The sequence below is a fragment of the Notamacropus eugenii genome, chromosome 2 (assembly GCF_028372415.1).
Source record: "Notamacropus eugenii isolate mMacEug1 chromosome 2, mMacEug1.pri_v2, whole genome shotgun sequence".
NCBI lineage: Eukaryota > Metazoa > Chordata > Mammalia > Diprotodontia > Macropodidae > Notamacropus > Notamacropus eugenii.
The window spans coordinates 197,853,571-197,876,829 of NC_092873.1; the positions used below are offsets into that span (position 1 = coordinate 197,853,571).

General features: G+C 36.6%; 1 protein-coding gene across 3 annotated transcripts in view; it reads left to right on the plus strand.

The window, feature by feature from the left end:
- NT5DC1 (5'-nucleotidase domain containing 1) overlaps positions 1–23,259 on the plus strand; it is a 240,582-nt gene that overhangs the window by 127,342 nt on the left and 89,981 nt on the right. For all 3 annotated transcript variants that reach the window (XM_072643094.1, XM_072643093.1, XM_072643095.1), the window contains 2 exons: positions 9,068–9,242; positions 12,155–12,252. In XM_072643094.1, the coding sequence (XP_072499195.1) occupies positions 9,068–9,242; positions 12,155–12,252 (273 nt within the window). The remainder of the gene's footprint in view (positions 1–9,067; positions 9,243–12,154; positions 12,253–23,259) is intronic.

Consider the following 23,259-nt stretch of genomic DNA (forward strand, 5'->3'; position numbering starts at 1 on the left):
AGGGTGTTTGGAGCATTTTATTCATTCCTGGGAATCCCATTTTAAGAAAGGTGATATCAGTGTCACACCTTTCCCTCCAGGTTACTCTCCTAGATTTCATCATGCTATCCAGAACTCATCATCACTTCAGCTCTGAAACTCACACTTCTTTCCTTTCAGTCCCTCCTTCCCCAAAGGCCCTTCCTGCTTCTGTGATGATGGAAGGTGGAGAATTGAAGAATCTTGAAGAATTTTAAGCAGAATAATTTAGGGAACAGTGCACCCTTGTGATAAAAGATGATTTTGAAAACTTTCTTTGAAGACCAAATATCTTTTTTGAAGGCAATTAGAAATTCAGAGTTGAAATATTGGGGTGAAGAAATATGATTAATTTTATATTATTTTAGTTTCTGCTACTTTCATTGTTTTCATTTTTATTCATATTTTAAGTGACAAAGGAGGATAGATAGATAGACAGATATGTAGATAGTTTAGGGAGCGCCTAACTCACCATGTCCTTGTATACAAAAGCAAGAATTGACCTTCCCTTCTTTTCTGTCTCTGGGAATTTTCCTTTTGCTCCTAAATAGTGGAGTAGCTTCCCCTCTCTTTTTCTTCTACAAATTCTTTACGGCCTGGGATGCTTTAAACCAAGGCTCACTCAGTGTCTGTCAGGGAAATGGATTTTGGAAATAGTGATGGACTTTTTTAGTATCAGGAAGACCTGAGTTCAAATCCCCTCTCTAACACTTTCTAGTTATGTGACCATGGGCAACTTTTCAGACCTCAGTTTTCTTATCTTCCAAAGTCTTGCTGTATTATCTATGATAATCAGACCATACCTAGAGTATTATATTCTGTTCTGGGTGACATATTTTAGAAATGATATTGCTCTGCTCTGGACACTGTCCAGTTAATTTGTCAGGCTCATTGATGAAAGGCCTTAAGGTCATGCCATATGAGCATAGTTTAAAGGAATTGGAGAAGAAATGATTTAACTGTCTTCAGGTATTTGGAAGGCTGTCATATGGCAGGTTCTGCCAGGCTAAAGAAGGCATCAGTAGGGCTGATGAGTAGAAGTTGCTAAGAGGCAGATTTAGGCTAAGGAAATACTTTATAAGAATCACCCAAAAGTAGAATGCTCTGATTCATTGAAGTTCTTTAAGCAGTCTGGATTACTCCTTGTCATGGTTGAAATGGAATGGAAAAGCATTTATTAAGCACTTACTGTGTGCCAAATCATTGTTTGACATAGAAGAGCTAACTGTTCAGGTGTAGATTAGACTTGATAAGTTAAGGCCTCTTTCTTCCAATTCTGAGTTTCTGTAATTTACTTTTCAGTGAATAATGAGGGCAGTTTTTATTGTGAAATCTGTTGCACCTGTAACTTTTCTTTCACTTAAAATTTTTTTTGCCCCATTCCTCTTACTGGCTAGCTATAAAAACAAAGCAAAATAAAACAATAAAGAAATGCATAAGAATGCTGTGTATGCTTGCTTCAGAGATGAGAGTGGAGGTTCCATTTCTGTACTAAGTTAAGGAAAGGAAAACTGGTCAACTGCTGGTGGTTCTGAAAAAAACAACTAAGGTCCTACTCTCTGGATACCCCCTCAGAAGACTACATTTGTCCCTGAAAAAGTTGGAGAAATGTCTGTCCCTGGGAGTTTGTAGTAGCTGGAAGTACTCATTCATAGCAAGAGCAAGAGGGAGGTCAGGGAAGTAGTTTCACAACCTTTGCTTCCTTCACTCCTTAACACTGCCTCTTCCACTTGCAAACAGCCCTCTCTTCACCCCTCACCTCTTCAGACTTTCCCATCTTCAACTGCTGTCCTCCACTCACAGGCCCTAACGCAGCCCCTTATGCCTGACTCCCAGCAGTTCTCAACTCAGCTTATCACTCTTCCCTGGGACCTCTTCTCTTTTGAAGTGTGCACCATAGAACTTCTTCCCTCAGGTTGGAGATGGGGTAGGTAACCTCCATTACTGAGTTAGAATTCTGAATTCGTTCATTATATAGGATTTGGCAGCTAGATGGCACAATGCACAGAACCCTGGGCTTAGAACCAGGAGAACTGTCTCCATTGTTCAAATCTGGCCTTAGACACTTGCCAGCTTTGTGACCCTGGGCAAGTCACTTTACCCCGTTTGCCTCAGTTTCCTCTTCTGTAAAATGAGCTGGAGAAGGAAATGGCAAACCACTCCAGTATCTTTGCTAAGAAAACCCCCTGTACGGTATGGTCTACAGGGTCAAGAAGAGTTAGACATGACTTAAAAAAATAATTAAAAATGACAAGCAGCATGGTTTCAGAAAAATCCTAGAAGACTTATATAAACTGAGGCAATGTGAAATGAGCAGAACCAGCAATAGTACACTGTAATCATTTGCAAATGACTTATTCTCAGCAATGCAATAATCCAAGACAAGTCCAAAGGATTTAGGATAAAAAATGCTATCCACCTCCAGAGAAAGAACTGATGGAGTCAATGAAAATCAAAGCATAATTTTTTAAACTTTCTTTTTCTTTTCTTTTGGTCTTTGTTTTCTTTTCTGTCATGGCTAATATGGAATTGTATTATCTTCTGCCTTCTCAAGAGGGGAAGGGCAGCAGGGAGAGAGAATTTGAAACTCAAAATTTTTTAAGATGCATGTTTAGTAAAAAATTTTAATTAAAAAAATCAGTCACACAACTAGCTGAGTAGGATAAATCATTTAAGATCCTACATGGTCTATTTTATATTTACCAAAAACAAAACAAGACAAAACATTGACTGGGTAGAACAAAATGTAGCCCAGAAGATTTTCTTAAAACAAAGGAAAGTGCTGTGTAAGATACTATAACACATGTGACCATAGAGTTCACTGCATTCTATGTCTCCTTAAATATTAATATTATACACAGCACTAACAGGGAGACATGTCCAGAACCATGGAAGATTACCTAAGTAGAGTCCAAATAGATGGTTTCCCTTTATTGATGGTGAAGTTCTGCACATGTTCTTATTTGCAAATGGCAATTAAATGTATGGAGATCCAGCACACTGTACATTAACATTGTTCATCCTTAAAAGAGAATGACATTTCATGTCATCCTATTCTCCTCAGATAGGCACAACAAACCTGTCCCAGGATTGTACTGTAGAGACTGAATTTGCATTTAGGAAATTCTGTAGTGCTTACTGTAATACTGAGGTGATTGTTTCTGCAAAAGCCTTTCTTAGCACCAAGTATATGACTCTATCAAGGAATGCTACACTACCTGAAGAATCAAAATCTCAGGTTATCCAAAGGACAATGAAATAAGGTGTCAGTAGACTTTAGCCTGTTACCAACAGTGAGTTCCATGTAAGAACTGTAGTAAGAAATGTCATCAACAATATGTATAACCAGCAGAAGAAGTAAGATTGTTATAATATAAGGGACAGCTCAAGTATAACACCATGGAGGCAGCTGGGTGGCACAGTGAGTAGAGTGCCCGTCATGGAGTCAGGAGGACCTGAGTTCAAATCTGGCCTCAGATACTTGATACTTAAGCCTTTAACCTTGGGCAAGTCACTTAACCCCAATTGCCTTGCCTTCCCTCCCTCAAAAGAAACAAAAGAAGTATAACACTGTGATCCCTAAAATATTAAAAGAACCAAAGGATCATATGAGATGAGATGATATGGAAAGGTTTTATGTCTAGATAGAAAGATTATACATGCTAATTAAATTGTGAATATCAAAGTATTTTGTTTTCCCACTGTCATTAAAAATTGTTCCACCAAATATTTAGAGGAATAGACTTATTCCTTTTGCATTATCTGACTACTTGATTCTATAGCCTAACAAATGCAGTTTGAGGCTTAAGAATTAAACTTTTTAAAGTGAGTACTGACAAAAGACATTTAGGACTAATAGGAAGGAAAATTGTGTGTATGTGGAATCCTTCCCCCCCCCCCCCCACTTAATCTTATGTAGCTTAGGTTTACATAATGGCATTGAAATACTAAAAATTAAATGTCTGATTCTAACTCAAATAATAAGAACATTTAATTAATTCTCTTCTAGAGAGCCATTGTATGTTTTTCAACATACAACATTGTGTTATTTGGAAATGGTCTAAGTACTTAACTTTCCCTAAAGCTTTGGTTTATTAGGAAGCAGCAATGAACCTTCAACTAGGGACTGCAAGTAGTGTTATAATGAGCTCATCTACAATATTCTGGCTGTCTTTGGACAAAAGATTTCAAAATAGTCACAAATCAAGCACATATTATGTATAATATAAAATGCACTTTGTCCATATTGATAAAGTAGTGATGTGCCACATTTGCCTGTTAAACTAAAAATGAATCTATAGCCAAGGCATGTTATCTTTTTGCCACTAGAGGCCCTTAAATTATAAATCCAATTTGACATCTGTGAGCTGTTCTATGATTTTTTTTTCATATGAACATGAAATGTGGAACAAGATTCTGTTTCCAGCTTTCATTTCATTGGCACCACACTACCTAATACTTATTTTAGACTAGCTAATTTTTGAGATTTTAGAACCATCTATTCCAGAATCCTGTTACTTTCTTATTTGAACTAAAAAATTGTCAGAACTAGATAAATGAAAAATAATTGTAAAGTCACTTGTTTAGATTAGCAAAAGAAAAAATAATGCCTTAAGAGATTAAATGACATTGCAGACTCTGACCTGATCTGTTTTTGTTACTTAGAGAATCCGTAAAGCTAGGGAAAGTGACTGTTTTTCCCTTCAAAATACTTCCACCTTCTCCCTCCCCTTTTTCCACATCCTCTTTTCTCATTCAGGTATGGGTTAGATAAGATCCCTTCCAAAGATGAGATTCTGTAAAATCAGTAGAGTAATATAGATAGTGTGTCTTAAAACATTCATAAAAAATGGATTGCATTATGTCACTTCCTGTCACCAAAAATTACAGTGAAGTATTACAACCTACCTATCTTTTTCTTATTAGAAACTGCCAGAGTTTGTACTCCTCTGGCATAGCCTTTTAGTACTCAGAGTCTCTTTCGTGACATAGTGAGACGTAAGGACTACAGAATTATAGAAACAGCAGGAAGGGACCTCACAAGCCATCTAGTCCAGTCCTTTCATTTTGTGTTCATCCTTTGTTGCTGAAGAAGACCATGCCATCAGAGAAATGATGACATGACTTACGCTTGACTTTGTTTTGAGTGAGGGAGGGCTGTGCAAAGTCACCAACCTCACTTCTCCTCCAGAGCCATCTGAATCCAGTGACCATCTGTTCATCAGAATGACTGGAGATGACCCAGGGTGCACTGGGAGACCTTGACCCCTTTAGGGCAAGGTCTATGCAGGTACTCACTTAGGGTGAGGTAATGCCCATTCATTGAATAGGTCTGTTTAAGAAATAGCCAGGAAATGGCCCCTTTAATGAGGCAAGGATAATGAGGGTAGGGATGAAACATGGTCATGAAAGGAATATCAAGTGAAGTGTTCTGAAACATTCTGGGAGGGAGGAATCACTTCTAATTGATCTGATTAGACAGGTGATGACTCATGTGGTGGCCCTAGGGCTAGGATTCGGTTCTCTTCCTGGGGATTGGGGGAAAGATAGAACCAGTGACTGCCTTACAAAGTGTTCAAAAGGAATACCATGAAATTTGGCCAGAAACTTGGTGAGTTGGAGCAAGATTAAATGTCATGCTAAAGAATTTATATTTTACTTAATAGGGAATGGAGAGTCACTGAAAGTTTTTGAGGGGAGACATGATATGATTTGTTTTGTCAAAAATTACTTAACAGAAATAGAAAGGATAGAGTGGCAAACTAGTAAAAGTAAGAAGCTATTGTAATAGTTTACAAGTGAGAAATATTGAGGGTTGAAATTGGAGGTGTGGGAATGGGAGGCTCAGGGGGGGAAATGACAACTAATGTTATGATTTTTAAAAGTTAATATTTTATTTTTTCCCAATTTAATGCAAAAACAATTTTTGAAATTTGTTTTTAAATTTTTCTAGTTCTAAATTCTGTCTCTCCCTTCCCTACCCTGTCCTTGAGAAGGCAAGCAATTTGATATAGGTTATACATGTGCAGTTATACAAAACATATTTCTATATTAGTCAGGTTGTGAAACAAAACACAAACAAAAGAAACAACAAACCCCTGAGAAAAATAAAATTTTTCAAAAGTGCACTTCAGTCTGCTTTCAGACTCCATCAGTTCTTCTTCTAGAGGTGGATAGCATTTTTCATCATAAGTCCTTTGGAACTGCCTTGGATCATTGTATTGCTGAGAATACCTCATTCACAGTTCATCATCATACAGTATTGCTATTACTGTGTACAGTATTCTTCTGGTTCCACTCACTTCACTTTGCATCAGTTCATGTAAGTCTCTCCAGGTTTTTTTAAGAGCATCCTGCTTGTCAGACTATTATTCCATCATAATGATGCAACTTGTTCAGGCATTCCCCAATTGATGGGCATCCCCTCAATATCCAATTCTTTTCTACAAAAATTGCTGGTATAAATATTTTTCTACATATAGGGCCTTTTCCTGTTTTTAACGTCTGTGGAATAAAGACCAAATAGTGGTATGGCTGTGCCAAAGGCTATGGATAGTTTTATAGGCTTTGGGGCATAGCTCCAAATTGCTCTCCAGAATGATTTGACCAGTTCACAACTCCACCAAGAGTGCATTAGTGTCCCAGTAGTTCCACATCCCCTCCAATATTTGTCATTTTCCTTTTCTGACATATTAGCCAATCTGATAGGTGTGAGGTGATACCTCAGAGTTTTTATTTGTGTTTCTCTAATCAATAGTGATTTACAGCATTTTTATATGACTATAAATAGATTTGATTACTTCTGAAAACTGCCTTTCATATCCTTTGACCATTTCTCAATTGGGAATAACTTGTATACTTATAAATTTGACTCAGTTCTTTATATGTTTGAGAAATGCAACCTAAGAGAAACTTGCTGTAAAAATTTTTTCACAGTTATGATTACTGTTTATTTTCCTCTATCCTGTTTTCCCCACCTTTTTATCCTACTTTCTCCTTTCAACCTGTCCATCCTCAAAAGTATTTTGCTTCTGACCACTTCCTTGTTACAAATATTTTAAAGATAAGAAATGGCAGTACTTGGCAACTAATTAATATAAGTAGAACTTTACATTATTAGGTAGGTCCCTATAGTAGGTGTGAGACAAAATGGAGATATATCACCTTGATAACAATATTGCATTAACCTGTTTGAAAATATTCTAATTAATGATGAAAAACTGGACAAATGGATGGAGTAAGTGACATTTGGGGATTCACTCTTATTTTCCTATGAATACATAGGTACAATTGAATCATTCCCTTCAAGTGTATTAAAGAGAACTAGTAAATATCACTGAAGTTTTTTTTAAAAATGTAGAATGTTAATTTGAATGACCTTTTTTTTCTTTTTTATACATGAAAAACTTCACAGATGAGGACTATTCTCTCATTTTTCAGTGTGAAATTTATGCATAGCATCCACTAGGTGGCACTAAATACACATTGGCAGGATCGGAAAGTGGGTAGTTCTCAAGAGTGATGTACTGACACCGTACAAACAAATGTAAAGTTTCTCTGTTAAGCATTTCCTACACTGTACTTCTCTCATAAATAGTCTACCTAGTATATCTTCTGGGTAAAAGTCTTATTGGAGTATTTATCTGTTACACATAATACCTGTGTCACCTTATCTTTTGACTTCAAGAGATTACAAGTAATTTTGAAGAACTGAGGAGACAAGAATATGCCCAAGTACCCTTCAACAGAACATAATAATTTTACTGTATTATCCAGCGTTGTTTTCCTTTATGTTTTTTTTTTCTGAGCACTAAACATTCTTGTTAATTCTTTTCCCATTTAATCTTCTCTTTTTTCTTGGAGAAATTGAAGGAAATAGAATTTTCACTTTATTTTTAAGTAAAACCATGTTGTACTGGACATTGAGACATACCATGACTCTAAATCACGTCTGGGATTTTACTGAGTCAAAGAATTAACCACAGATGTCCACGAGAACACAGTGCTACCAGGGATTTTTTTTTTTTTTGGTCTTTTGATGATCTCATGGTGACACACATATTATACTAATTGTTGAATTTAGGTTTTCTATTTAAGTTTGTTTTGTAGTTGTTTTCTTTTCTGGTCTGGTAATTACTGATGTTTGTAATTGGGATTTAAGAAGTGAAAGGCATCCAGACTTAGGTTGCTTTTGAGAGTCCTCTCTGACTAATGGAGTTACACCATTCTTTGAGGTCTAAGCCCTTTGTTAATCATAGCCTGATGAAGCACCTCAGGTAGCTATCCCTTTCTCCCCTCAAATCCACTTTACTTCTCAAAAGAACTACCATAGGAAAAATTGAAATAAGAATTGGATCTGTGATTTCATTACTATGGAGAGCATCTGAGTAAAAAACTTTTGAAGTGCTTAAATGACTTAACTTGCCCAGGGTCACACAGCCAGTGTAGGGCTTAAACCCAAATTTTCCTAATCTAGACATTGCCTCTCTATCCACCAAGCCTTACTGCCCGAGAATTAGTTTTACCCAGGAAATATTTATGTAAAAATCAATCAGTCAGTAAACATTTAATAAGTGTCTGTTATGTCCCAGACACTATACTAAGGATTAGGGCTACAAAAAGAGGCAAAAGACAGCTCCTGCCCTCAAGGAGCTTATAATCAAATAGGAGAGACCATATGTAAATAAATATGCACAAAGCCAGATACAGGAAAAATAGGAAATAATTAACAGAACTTCACACTAGAATTAAGAGGGTTTGAGAAAAGTTTGCTATAAAAAAATGGAATTTTAGTTAGGATTTGAAAAAAGACAGGAGATAGAGATGAGGAGAGAGAGCATTCCAGGCATGGGGGATAGCCAGAGAAATTGATAATAATGTGGCTTTGTCACCTCAGATACCTTTCTCTATACTTTTAAATTCTTTTATATGTAAGTTTTGGTACATATTTAGAACAGATATTCAGAACTGTTTAAAGCGTGACTGAGGGTTTTTTTAAGATAACCACAAAAATTTAATTGTAGTTTGCAACTTTCTTTGTTTGTTTTAGAAAACTCTGGAATGTATTTCCCAGAAGTCAAAAGTGATCCAGGAAAATATTTGTTAATTTGTCCAGAATCTGTTAAAAAGTGGCTTTATCAGCTGAAGAGTGCTGGAAAGGTTCTCTTTATAATGACCAATTCACACAGTGACTACTGCAGGCTTCTCTGTGAGTACGTTATTGGGTAAGTATTGACTACATCACATCTTCCTTCATTTGTACATTATCCCAGTGTTAAAAAAAAAACCTTCAGTAGCATGTAGTATAGCCTGTATCTGACCACAGATCCAGCATTATCAACAGGGGATCATGTGGCCTCCATTTGAATACCTACAATCATTTTTCTACAGTCCCAATTGTTATGTCTTATTTCTTATATCAAGCATAAATCTTCCTTTCTGTAACTTTTACTCATTTACTCTTCCTGTTATTTCTCTTGGAAGTCATGAAGAACAAATCTAGCCCCTACTTCTTTATGATATCCCTTCAAAAAATATATCTAGTGATCATGTCCCTGTAGGCCTTTGTCTTCACTGGTCTAAATATCCCTAGTTCTTCTAATTGATTCTCCTGTAACATCATATGATCATTTTCACCACCCTTGTCTCCCTCCTGAATGTGCTCTACCATTATCCTCCTTAGAATGTGGCATCCAGAATTGGATACAGTAATCTTAATTTGTTCTGACCAAGGTGCTTTACAATTGGATCATTACTTCTCTCTTCCTGTAAGTTTGTCTTAATTAGCTTTTCCGCCATTTTGAACCATGTAACCCTGCTCAGTCATATTTAGCTTGTATCTACTAAGACTCCCAAATGGTTTCCATTCAAGTCTGTACTTATAAAATTGATTATTTGAATCTAAGTATAAAATTATACATTTATCCCTATTCAATTTAGTAGTTTTAGATGCAATCCCTTCATCTTTCTTCATGATCTTTCTGCTTTCTGATCTGACATTCAACTTTTTAACTATGTTTTTCATTTTCATGTCATTTGCAGATTTGGTCAGTTTAACACCAGTTCCTTAATATAAATCACAAAGGTGGGAAAAAATGGGTAGAGTGTAAGTCTATATGCAAAAATGCATAATATATATGTGCATGCATGTGCAGTTATACACATGCATAATGCATACACTTACATACATGTATGCATACATACATAATGTGATACTGGGTCTTCCTATCTCTGCTATGCTGGCAGGAAGCTTTTCCTAACACAGGTCTGTTTGCCCCTTTTGAGGCAGTATGTTAGCCCTCTACTTTGGACTGTGCTGGACTTAGTGTGGACACCTGATCAGTTTTAATCCTACTGCAACTCAGAACTTCCAGGCTCAAGCAATTCACTGGCTTCAACCTCTCCAACAACAGGGAAAAGGTCTTAACAGTACAAGACCAGAGGAAAGCCTGGGGGCAATTCACTAGAGGCATCCTTTCACCTAGATGTTAACTTGTAGGGTTTGTTTATTCAACCATTTCTGATTCCACCTAATTACCAACATCTAAACCATGTTATTCCACCTTTTGTCAAATACTTTTCTTAACATGCTTTGTCTACAACTCTCCCCAGACAGTCTAGAAACCCCATCCAAAGAGGAACATCTGGGATGACCTATCCTTTATGATCACCACTCCCTTTCTACGTGTTTATATGCCATCTCTTTAATAATACATTCTAGAATTTTCAATTCTGAAATGTCGTAAGGCCTGTGTAATTCTATATGCTTACCTTTTCTTCATGTGCTCCCATTCTTGCAAGTTCCCTAAGTTTTCCATCTGTGATACCTTGCTTCTTAAGCAACAGAGCAGCATGCCAGCATAAATGATAACAGAAGCAGTGAGAGTGGAGGCATAGTAGGAATTAGATAATCGGACAGGAGTAGAATGAAACTAAGAAAGGAACTAGAATTGGCAGGAATACAACAGATACATAGAAGCAGGAACCAGAGAAAGTTGTTTAGTTTTATCTGCATTGACAGGAGAAATTTCTCCAAATTCATTGAACAGCAGTGAAATCATAAATCTAGAAAGACAGAAAGGAAGAAAAAGAAGAGCAGATTGGTAACATTCTTCCTTTTTATTTCCATTTATTTTTATTTTAGTGTTATTTATTTTGGTATTTAGTATTTCTATTTATTTTAATTTAGTATTTTATTTATTTATTATTTTTAGTGTTTGGGGGTTTTGTTTTGTTTTTTAAGATTCTTCCAGGTCCCCTCTCAACAATGGAGAATGCAAGCAATATAACATTCTCTCTTACACTTTTGACTATTATTATTAGATCTCCGTTCTCAAATGTCCATTATAGCAGAAAAAGAGCCAGAGGTCTTCAGTGGTTTCCCAACTAATATCCATTCTCAAGCCTCAACCTCATCAAACTGAGAGGCAGCACAGGCTATCTTGGCTAATTTAACTGTACTAATGTAGTACCTTATAGTTTATAGGCATTTTACAATGTCTCCCACAGCAACAGGCATCTAATAAATGGTTGTGCAATGATCAATTATTTGGTTATTTTAAGACATTATTCTGTGGTTCTTAAGCTGTCCATTTGTTTGGTCTTTTTTTTCTTTTTAACATGGTCTTTGAAAGCCTTTTCTACTTCCCAGTAGCCCCTATTCACATTTTTGTATGGTGCAAGATTCTTAAGGGCAATTGTTTTCGTTTGTCTTTGCGTCCCTTGTACCTAGCTCATAATAGATGCTTAATAAATGCTTATTGGATTATACTGAATTCCTCATGTTGAAATTCCTCTGATCATCTTTAAATAAGACATTGGTATAGCAGGAATAGTATTGTCATTTACTGCTCAGTTCATCTTGGGTAAGCCATTTGCTCAATTTCCTCTTTGTAAGGTGAGACTGATTATACTTCAAAGGGTTGCTGTCATGGAGAGAAAGAAAGAAAATGTTTCTCTTTTCATAGTACGTTAGTGTTGTTCAGTGATCTACATGGTCTGTTTGCTTTTAGTTGCCACAGTGTTACATTGGACAAATGATAAAGGTTCAGGGTTGTTGTTTTTTAAGTTTATAAACTTCATCCAGTTATTTACAACACATTCATTGGAAATTTCACTCCTTTTCATTGTCATATAGGAATGAGTTTACAGATGTTTTTGATATTGTGATTTCAAATGCTTTGAAGCCTGGTTTCTTCTCCCATCAACCAAATAAGAGACCATTTCGAACACTTGGTAAGTATTTCTTTCTAATATAAGTGTTGCTGGTTTTTAAATTGTGCTTCTTCATTTTACAAATCTAATTCAAAGTAAAATATTTGCAAGAGCAAAATTTATTATTTGGAAATTATCTCATAGAATACTATCACCAGAATAGAAATAACAATACTTAGAAGAAGACCAGAATTAAAATTGAAGAGGGAAAAAACAAATGATTGAGTCGGATGATGATCACACACAGAGACAGAAACTTTTTTTTCTATTAAGAAATAGCAGTTTTAAGTTGTTAATTGGAATGCTACTTATTCAATCCACTTACCTTTAGCAATCACCTAGTCCTTTGCATGGCCCTCTGCTAAGCATGAGGCATAAAAAGATGAAAAATATAAATGTCAGAGCTCACATTCTAACAGAGGGTAGATAGGCAGGCTGTAGTATTACTATGATATCAGGTTGTAGGTAATAGAGGATTGGGAATTATCTGGAGAAGGCCCTCTAGAGATGCAGAAGGAGGGAAAGCACATTTTTAGCTGGAGGGATCAGGGAAGTCTTCCTGGCACAATGATTGATGGAGGTGTCAGAATGAGAGTGGATATAGCACTGAACTTAGAGTCAAAAGGATCTGTTTTTGAATCCCAGATCTGTCATTTAGGAGGAGTATGACTTTTACCAAATTATTTAACCTCAGTTCTGTACAATGAAAGAAGTTAGAATAGCTGATTACTGAGCTTTTTTAGCTCTTAAATCTATAATTCTTTGAGGTGAGCCTTGTAGGAAGAAAAGTATTCTCAACAAAGATATGAGAAAGAGGTATATTACAGGCAAGGTGAAGAAGATATCAGAACATCAAGGGACAACTAATAGTTGTCGGATTGGAATGCATAGTATCTAAGTGGAATTAATGTGAAATGGCAAAAAGGTAGATTGGAAACGGTGCGGATGATCAATTTAATTTTGTCGTTTATACTGTAGAACAAAGAAAAATGCAGATATACTAAGCCTCAAATTTTCCCCAAACAATGCTGTTTCATATTCATTAATACATGATCATAACTCAATGCCATCATAGCGCCACAAAACCACTATTTCCAGGCATTCAGTAAATGTCTGGTATTGGTGGTGATGATGGTCTTCCGTTGAAAAACATTTTTAAAAGTCAGACTAAACGAGCATTTCTTCTCCTCATTTTCTATCTTTGTTTTTTAAGTTGATTGTGAATTAAAAGGAGAAGCTGTTCAGTAACCAACCAAAGATTCTATAGAAATGAATAGGCTTATTACATTAGCTTTCTATTTTTCATTTTTATTTATTTTATTTTCAATTTATAGAATAAAACAAGCATTTCCATAACATAGTATAAATACAAATAAAAGATGAATTGCACATGAAACTGCAAATCTATTAGGTATAACTTGTTATTCCTTTTAAATGTATGATAAAATTATCATGTAATTTTTTTCCTTTTTTTCCTACCTTCCACTCTAAAGATGGCTACCATTAGATATAAACATATATGTGTGTATGTATACACATATATATACACACATATACACACATATCCTACATACGCATATATATATGTATATGTATGTAAAATCATAATACAGACTTCTGTTTTTCAGTTCTTTCTCTGGAAACAGATAGCATATCCCTTCATAAGTCTTTTGTAGTTAATTTGAATATATATAATAGTCAAAATTATTTATTTCCTCAAAGTTCTTAAAACAATGTTGCTGTTACTATATACAGACTTCTTTTGGTTCTGCACATTTTGCTCATCATTATTTCATGCAAGACTGTCCATGTTCTTCTAAGATCATCAGGCTCATCATTTGTTCCATCCTAGTCATATACTATAACTTGCTCATTTGCTTTCAGAGAATTTCTCACTCGGAGAGCTATAAAAGTTACAATTCTTTTTTTAAAAATTTATTTAAGTTTTCAACATTCATTTCCACAAAATTTTGAGTTCCAAATTTTCTCCCCATCTCTCTCCTCCCCCTGCCCCACAACGCCAGGCATTCTAATTACTCCTACCAGCAATCTGCCCTCCCTTCTAACATCCCTCCCTTCCCTTATCCCCATCTTCTCTTTGGTCCTGTAGGGCAAGATAGATTTCTATACCCCATTACCCTGTATTTCTTGTTTCCCAGTTGTATACAAGAACAACACTCAACAGTTGTTCCTAAAACTTTAAGTTCCAACTTCTGCTTCTTCCTCCCTCCCCACCCATCCCCGTTGGGAAGGCAAGCAATTCAATATAGGCCATATCTGTGTAGTTTTGCAAATGACTTCCACAATAGTAATGTTGTGTAAGACTAACTATATTTCTCTCCATTCTGTCCTGCCCCCCATTACTTCTATTCTCCCTTTTGACCTTGTCCCTCCCCAAGAGTGTTGACTTCTAATTGCTCTCTCCTCCCATTGCCCTCCCTTCCATTATCCCCCCCTATCCTGCTTATCCCCTTCTCCCCCACTTTCTTGTATTGTAAGATAGGTTTTCATACAAAAATGAGTGTGCATTTTATTCCTTCCTTGAGTCAAATGTGATGAGAGTAAGCTTTACATTTTCCCTCTCACATCCCCCCTTTTTCCCTCCACTGAAAAGTCTTTTTCTTGCCTCTTTTATGAGAGATAATTTGCCCCATTCCATTTCTCCCTTTCTCCTCCCAATATATTTCTCTCTCATCCCTTAATTTTATTTTTTTACCTTCCTATTCAATTCACCCTGTGCTCTCTGTCTCTATATGTATGTGTGTTTGTGTGTGTGTGTGTGTGTGTGTGTGTGTGTGTATGTGTGTATAATCCCACCAACTACCCAGATACTGAAAAGTTTCAAGAGTTACAAATATTATCTTTCCATGTAGGAATGTAAACAGTTCAACTTTAGTAAGTCCCTTATGATTTCTCTTTGCTGTTTACCTTTTCGTGCTTCTCTTCATTCTTGTGTTTGAAAGTCAGATTTTCTTTTCAGCTCTGTCCTTTTCATCAAGAATGCTTGAAAGTCCTCTATTTCATTGAAAGACCATTTTTTCCCCTGAAGTATTATACTCAGTTTTGCTGGGTAGGTGATTCTTGGTTTTAGTCCTACTTCCACGCCCTTCAATCCCTTAATGTAGAAGCTGCTAGATCTTGCATTATCCTGATTGTATTTCCACAATACTCAAATTGTTTCTTTCTAGCTGCTTGTACTATTTTCTCCTTGCCCTGGAAACTCTGGAATTTGGCTACAATGTTCCTAGCAATTTCTCTTTTTGGATCTCTTTCAGGTGGTGATTGGTGGATTCCTTGAATACTTATTTTGCCCTCTGGTTCTAGAATATCAGGGCAGTTTTCCTTGATAATTTCATGAAAGATGATGTCTAGGCTCTTTTTTGATCATGGCTTTCAGGTAGTCCCATAATTTTTAAATTGTCTCTCCTGGATCTATTTTCCAGGTCAGTTGTTTTTCCAGTGAGATAGTGCACATTATCTTTCATTTTTTCATTCTTTTGGTTTTGTTTTGTGATTTCTTGGTTTCCCATAAAGTCGTTAGCCTCCATCTATTCCATTCTAATTTTTAAAGAGCTATTTTCTTCAGTGAGCTTTTGGACCTCCTTTTCCATTTGGCTAATTCTGCTTTTGAAAGCATTCTTCTCCTCATTGGCTTTTTGACCCTCTTTTGCCAATTGATTTAGCCTATTTTTAAAGGTGTTGTTTTCTTCAGCATTTTTTTTGGATCTCCTTTAGCAAGTTGTTGACCCGCTTTTCATGATTTTCTTGCATCTCTCTCATTTCTTTTCCCAGTTTTTCCTCCACCTCTCTTACTTGATTTTCAAAATCCTTTTTGAGCTCTTCCGTGGTGAGACCATTGGATATTTATTTTGGGTGTTTGGAATACAGAAGCCTTGACTTTTATGTTCTTCCCTGTTGGTAAGGATTGTTCTTCCTCATCTGAAAGGATGGAAGAACATACCTGTTCACCCAGAAAGTAACTTTCTATAGTCATTTTTTTCCCCTTTTTTGGGCATTTTCCCAAGCAGTTACTTGATTTTTGGGTCCTTTGTCAAGAGTCAGGTATACTCTGGGGATCTGAAAGATCTCAGTTTCTCCAAGGTGGCACAATCATGCATGTACACTGGTCTGGGAGCAACAAGAAACTTTTGTGCCCAGAATCTTGAGTAGTAGAGTTTCCTCTACACAACCACCTGGCCTCCAGTTCCACCAAGCCATCACTGGGGTCTGAGATTCAGATAAGCTGCTCAATTCCCCCAGGGGCTTTTGGTGGAGGTAGGGCCACCATTCAGTGTGAGATAAACATCAGCTACTCAACTCCTCCTGGAGCATTAGGTGAGGGCAGGGCTTCCACACAGGGCTGAGGCAAGGATCAGCTGCTCAGTACCCCCAGAGATTTTACCATCCAACAATGGATGCTGGCTGTTGTGGGGGCTGCTGTGGCAGCTGCTGTGGCTGGATGGGACCTCTGCTGCTGCCACCTGAGGCTGGAGCTATGGGAAGACCCTGCTCCCTTCTCGCCCAGCTTAAAAACCCTCTCACTGACCTTTGGCACCTGTGGGTCAAGGGATCTGCAAGCCACTAAGGCTGTGGATACCACCCCTGAGGCCTGCTCGGGTCCTCCTCCCAGTGCAGAGCCACACCAGTGCGGAGCCACACGGCCAAGGCTGGGCTGGGCTCTGCTCCATCCAGTGCGACAGACCTTTCCCATCCTGGGCTGGAAATCTCCTCCACTCCGTTGTTCTGTGGCTTCTGCTGCTCTAGAATTTGTTGAGAGTCTTTCTTTACAGGTATTTTATGGGCTGTGGGGGAAGAGCTAGTGTATATGTGTCTTTCTACTTCCCTATCTTGGCTATGTCCCTAGCAGTTACAATTCCTTATCATAAGCTTTTTAAATTGTATAAGACACAACTTCTGGTAACAGACCTGGAAATAGTATCCTAGCTTTGGAAAACTTATCTTTCAGTAGAGAGTCCAGGTATATGTTAATCAGTATACATGGGTGGAAAAGATGGCAATTTCCTTTGTAGAATTATTGCAGGCACCCCTTCCCAGTTGATAGGACACAGGATCGTAGATCTAGAGCTAGAAGGAATCTAAGAGATCATATCATCCAACTCCCTTATTTTACAGATGTACAATGAAGTGGAAAGTTAAGGGACTTGCCCAGTGTCACACAAGCAGGACTGATCCCAGGTCCTCTGGCTGCAAAGCCAGTACCAGATAATGGACAGAATATGATTCTGAAGAGACTTAGTTTTAGTAGTAAAAGTGAGAATGAGTGAAGAGGGAGGGAACAAACTGCTCACTAGAGCTGCTCAGCTAGGTATGACATCATAATACCTGGAGCAGAAGAAGCCAATAATTCACAGGACAGGCAGTAGTAATACTTGTAGTCTTGGATTTCAGTATGCAAATGTGTAGAGTATATGGGTAGTAAACTAAGTGAAGTGTTTTTTTCTCTGTTCCTCTTGTTCCAACTTTCTTTTTCAAATAATATTGAGAAAAAGGAATTGTTGTTCAGTTGTGTATGAGCTTAGCATGTTCATGCTCTTGGCTAAAGATTATTTTTCACTTTTTGCAAGTGAGTAAAATAGAAATTTAATCAAATGAGTAATATATCACTCCAATATTTATTTTAGAAAAGTAATTTTGGTAGGCAAATCTAAACTTAAATATTTAAAAACAATTTTTCATAAATATGCTAACTTTGAATCTTAAGTTTCTTTATTTGATATTCAGTCTGTTCCACATAATCATATAGTATTTGTTTATCTTGCTAGAATCTAGTTTTCTCCAAAAATAAAACAACTGAATACATTTCTCCTAATAGAATAATTTGTTTTTAAAAATAATTTGCTTTATAATCCCTCATTTATCAGGCACTGTCAGAGAATGGATTTCTCAGATAGTTAACACAATGTAAAGCTTTTTTTGTACCACCAATTTTTATTAAATTTTCAATTTCATTGCTATCTGAAATAGAACAGGCAGAATCTAATTCCATGATGGTCATGGTTCATTGCTTAATAAAATTTGCATAATAAAATAATGTATCCATCATTTAATTATGCCATAATATATTGTTCCCCTCAGCAGGTACCATGGTGCATGCATGGGGCAAAAGACCTCTTAACTTATATGCTGAATAGTCCCAAACTGCTGTGCTTTTGCTCATTCTGTCTGCCTTTCTCATGGAGCATATCTGTTTCCAGTAGTTCTCTTTTACCTTTGGTTCCAACCATTTGTTTCTAGGAAAGCAAAACCATCAAGCTTGTTAGAAATGCACATGAAATTATAGCCTGAGACCCCGGTGAGAACCTCAAGACTTAAAATGCATAAGCTTCATACTGCCTGTCTTGGCTTCTTAAAGCCTTGTCCTTTTACGTATTTCCAGATTGAGAGCTTGAAGCCATCAGAAACCTGACCTTAAATAGGCTGTTCCTGTATTTAATATGATAAAAAACCCGAAGTTTTCAGGACCAAAATGGAACTTTCCACCCCACGCTTGTCTGGATCTATCACAAAGAGAACATTGTTTAATGCTAAGAAAACTTACCCTATAAGACATTAGGTCAGATAATTTTGGAAAAATCTGCCAGTGCAGGAGAAGCATTTCCTCCTTACTTTTGACCCTAATGAGTAGCAGACTATTTATCTTTCCTTATGTTGTAGTGGTGTAAGAATGCCAATATTTTTCAAATCCAGCTATTGGATATTACAGAGGAATGTTTACTCAAGGGCATTTAACCACTGAAAATAATATGTTTTAGTTGCTGTTTGTCCACAGTTTAAAACATGTATCAAAGAGTAGTTGTATGCCTTCTAATGACCGTGGGCAAAGGGCCAACAAATATTTGCCTAAACTTGCTCAGTGGTAACTGAACTGCTGAATGGAGGAAATCATCAGCTGTTTGCTGCCCCCTAAGAAGCAGTTAATCATTTATTCCAAAACTTAGCCCCATGAACTCAAAAAAGTTTGAATCCAGGGAACTGTCTTTTCACCACAATTTTGTAATATTTTTCATCGAGCAGGAGGATTTCTGTGATTTCGGCTGTGTTACGTTGTGCCCCAGCAGTAATTCAAAGCAATCTTTAGAGCCCAGGGCATGACACTTTGTGGGGGCGTCTCCTTCCTGTCCCTTCCTTTTTTCTTTTTTTTTTTTAAATACATGTGAAATCAGGTTGAGTCCATATCAAAGGTAGCCTTGAAAGAGAAAAAAGTCATTGAAGGCCAGTAAGCATTCTAAGAGGCATTCTCTTGAGAGTGCTAGACTGATTATATTACTGAAGCTTGGACAACGTAGTGGAAAGATCACTGGGTTTGGAAACTGAGGACCTGATTTCAAATCCCAACCTTAGGCTGAAATAAAAACTAAATAGCTTTTTAGAGTTAATATCCCTGATGAATACAGGGCCCTTAGGCCTTTTCTTGACCTGGAGGGTAATCTACTTATGTATTCATACTGATTGAGCACTGGCACCTTTTATTGAGACCCATTGTTCCTTTAACAAACCAGTTAACTTCAAAGGGATGCCCTACGCATGTATTGGTGTGTCCCAAGGCTTTCTGAGCTCTGATTCTTGTACTGACTGAAAGAAGAAGGCTAAAGCTTAGTTACTAGTCTTTTTTCTTTTTTTCTTTTCCCTTTCCTTTTTTCCCACCCAAGGGATCTGTGATTTCATTGGTAGAGGGACCTTCCACTGAGGAAACTACCTTTATTAATTGCATCTGTTCTGTAGCTTATAGTCTTAAGGGTTCCCTGGAGTACTGACTGATAAGGTAAAATGATTTGTTTGCCCAGGATCACACTAGAAGCTCAATTCAGAAATAGAATTAACTAAGGTCTTCCTAACTCTGAATCCAGCTTTCTACCTATTATCTCAGCATTCTTTTTTTTTTTCATTCTGAACTTAACAAATAACAAATAAGATGAGAATTTCTATAGTCAAAGTAGAATAGAGTGTTATACATAAAGCTATAAATCTTTATTACTTAAAACTTGCTTTTTTTAAGTGATAATAAATTCAACATGGCATTGTCAGGACAGTCCTGCTTATTTGTTCTGCTGACCTAGTTTCTTCTGTGTATTTTTAAAATGCTTCCTTTTTTTCTCCCTTTTTGCCATTTTATTAGTCCTATGTAGCCCCTTCCTCCTTGTCTCTCAACTCCCTCTACATGGTAGAAAAATCGAACCTTAGTATCAAAGATGGATAGGCAAAACAAATCCCTATAAATGGCCGTGTCCAAAAATATGTGTCTCCTTCTGTACCTTCAGTTCATCACCTCTGTGTCAGGGTTGGGTAGCCTGTTTCAACATGAGTCTTCTAGCAGGTCATTGTATTGATAAGAGTTCTTAAGTTTTTCATAGCCTTTATGATCTTTCTTTTTTCTTCTTTCTTGTTTTTGTTACTGTATAAATTGTTCTCTTGATTCAGCTCAATTTACTCTGTATCGGTTCAAAAGTCTTCCTGTGTTTCTCAGAAACTCTCCCTCCCTCATCATTTGTTATAGTACAATAATATTCCATTACATTCTTATTATACCTGTAGCATTTTTTCATGTCTGTTAATAGCTTAGATTTCTTCCTTTGAGAACTGTCTGTTCATATACTTGGATCATTTATCCATTGTTCTCATTTTCTTAAATATTTGAATCAGCTCCTTATGTATTTTGGTTATTCAACCTTTATCAAAGAACCTGGCTGTAGAGATTTTTTTTCTTAACTAACTGTTGCTCTTCTAATTTTAACAGAATTATTTTTGTTTGAACAATAATGTTTCAATATTATGTAATCAAAATTGACTATTTTATCTTTTGAGATTCTCTTTTGTTCTGTATTATATAATAAACTCTTCCTCTATCCCTAGTTGTAGTAGATATTTTTCTTCCCTTGCTCCTCTAATTTGTTTATGTTGTGACCTTTTATATATACATCTTGCATCCATTTGGAGATTATCTTATAGTGTAAGACATTGGGCTAAACCTAGTTTCTGCAATACTACTTTCCAATTTTCCCAGAAGAACTACAAGGTGGTAGGACTTTGATTACTAATCAGTTTCTCATTGAATAAGGCAAGGATAGGGAAAGAAACAGGTATTTTTCAATCATCAACCCTTCAGGAACAAACTATTCCCAACCTTTACTTCCCATTTTCTCATCCCCATCCATCTCAGGTCTGCTCCACTCATGTCATTGAGACCCTACTCACCTCTTCTGCTTTACCTTCTGGAATTCTTATCTCATAGTCCATAAACTTCTCTTTATCTTAGAGCTTTTTTTATTGCATTCTTTCCATTTGCTTGCCCTCACTGAGACTTGACTTCTCCCAGGTAACCTTGCATACTAGCCCACCCCTGATACGGTAGTCCCAGAGAGAGAATTAATGCTTATTGTCACAAGGGGTCCACCAAATCTGATAGGGCTTTCCCTGGGTTTTCTTAACTTTGTGAGGCCAGTATTGAACTATGTAGGCTGACACCTAGCCCTTGCTCTCATCCTGTAGTCATTAGCAACATATTTTTGATGATGTATTTATTTGATGATATCTTTTATATATTCCTTTGTGGCTGATTGCTTGTGAAATTGATTGCAAACAAAGTTTTTTCATGCCCACCATGCACTACTCCATTGTCTCTAAGTAATATTGGTTTTTTAAAAGATGGGCCCCTTTTTAAAAAGGAGGAGGAGGAAGAAAAAGAAGAAAAAACAGCTTATAATAATTAAAAGAACTTTTCAATTTCACAAAGACAACAGCTTGCTGTCCTCCTCTTGTTTATTTCTGGACCCATCTCATTGTTCCTTTGCATTATCTATCCAAGATTGTGTGTGTGTGTGTGTGTGTGTGTGTGTGTGTGTGTATTGAATATCATAGTTTTGCCTGTACATGTTCTTCATCCACTTGCTTTTCCTCTATAGCAAGATAGTGCATCTTATTTAGGGGGTTCTGCAATATTCCAGGTCTTATTATAATCATGCCAAATCACAAAATAATAGTTTTACAGTAGGAAAGACCTTAGAGACCATCTTGTCCAAACTAGACCTGAAAAATAATCCCCACTACAGCTCTAAGTATTTGGTACTACATATCTTATCCAGCTTCTATTTGAAGACTTCTAGTGAGGAATAAATAGATAAAAAAAATCTATTCCAATTTTGGACAGTATCCTAATTAGGACTAATTAATAATTTAGGAAGTTGTGCCAACATTAAGTCTAAATTTGCCATTTTGCAATTCACTGATTGCCTTCCATCTAAACTCTCTTCTGTGTGACAGCTCTGCAGGCACTTAGACACAGGTATCATGTGTGGCCCTCACCTCTCTTTCTCAATCAACAAACAAGCACCTATTAAATACTTCCTATGGCTAGCCACTGGACTAGACACTGGAAATATAAAAATTACAATGACCTTTACCCTTGCAGAGCATTTGTAATGCTTTAGAATGCAAAATGGTTTTCTAAAAAATAGAAGCTAACTTTTCTGATAATGGCCATTCATCTCAGAATCAAAATGTCAGCACGGAAGTTGAATCCAGAAGCAATTTAGTCCAATATCTTCCTGTATAATAATAACAATAATAGCTAACATTTACATAATGCTTACTATGTGACAGGCACTGAGTCTAAGCATTTTACAATTATTATCTAATTTGATCCTCATAATAACCCTGGTACCTACATGCTGTTACTATCCCCAGCATTTACTGATGAGAAAATTGAGACAAACAGGTAAAGTAACTGCCTCAAGATCACACAACTAGTAAATATCTAAGGCTGGATTTGAATTCAGGTCTTCCTCATTCCAGGTGGCTCCACCTAACTGCCAACTACGGCATTTCCTCTGCAATGGAAAATGGCATAAAAATTATAGACAAATTTGCAAAATTATTTTAACTGTACTGGTGAATCAAATTTTTTTTTGTAAATAGCATTTTATTTTTTTCTAATTACATGTGAAGATGGTTTTCAACATTCACTTTTTAAAAGATTTTGAGTTCCAATTTTTTTCTCTTCCTCTCTCTCAC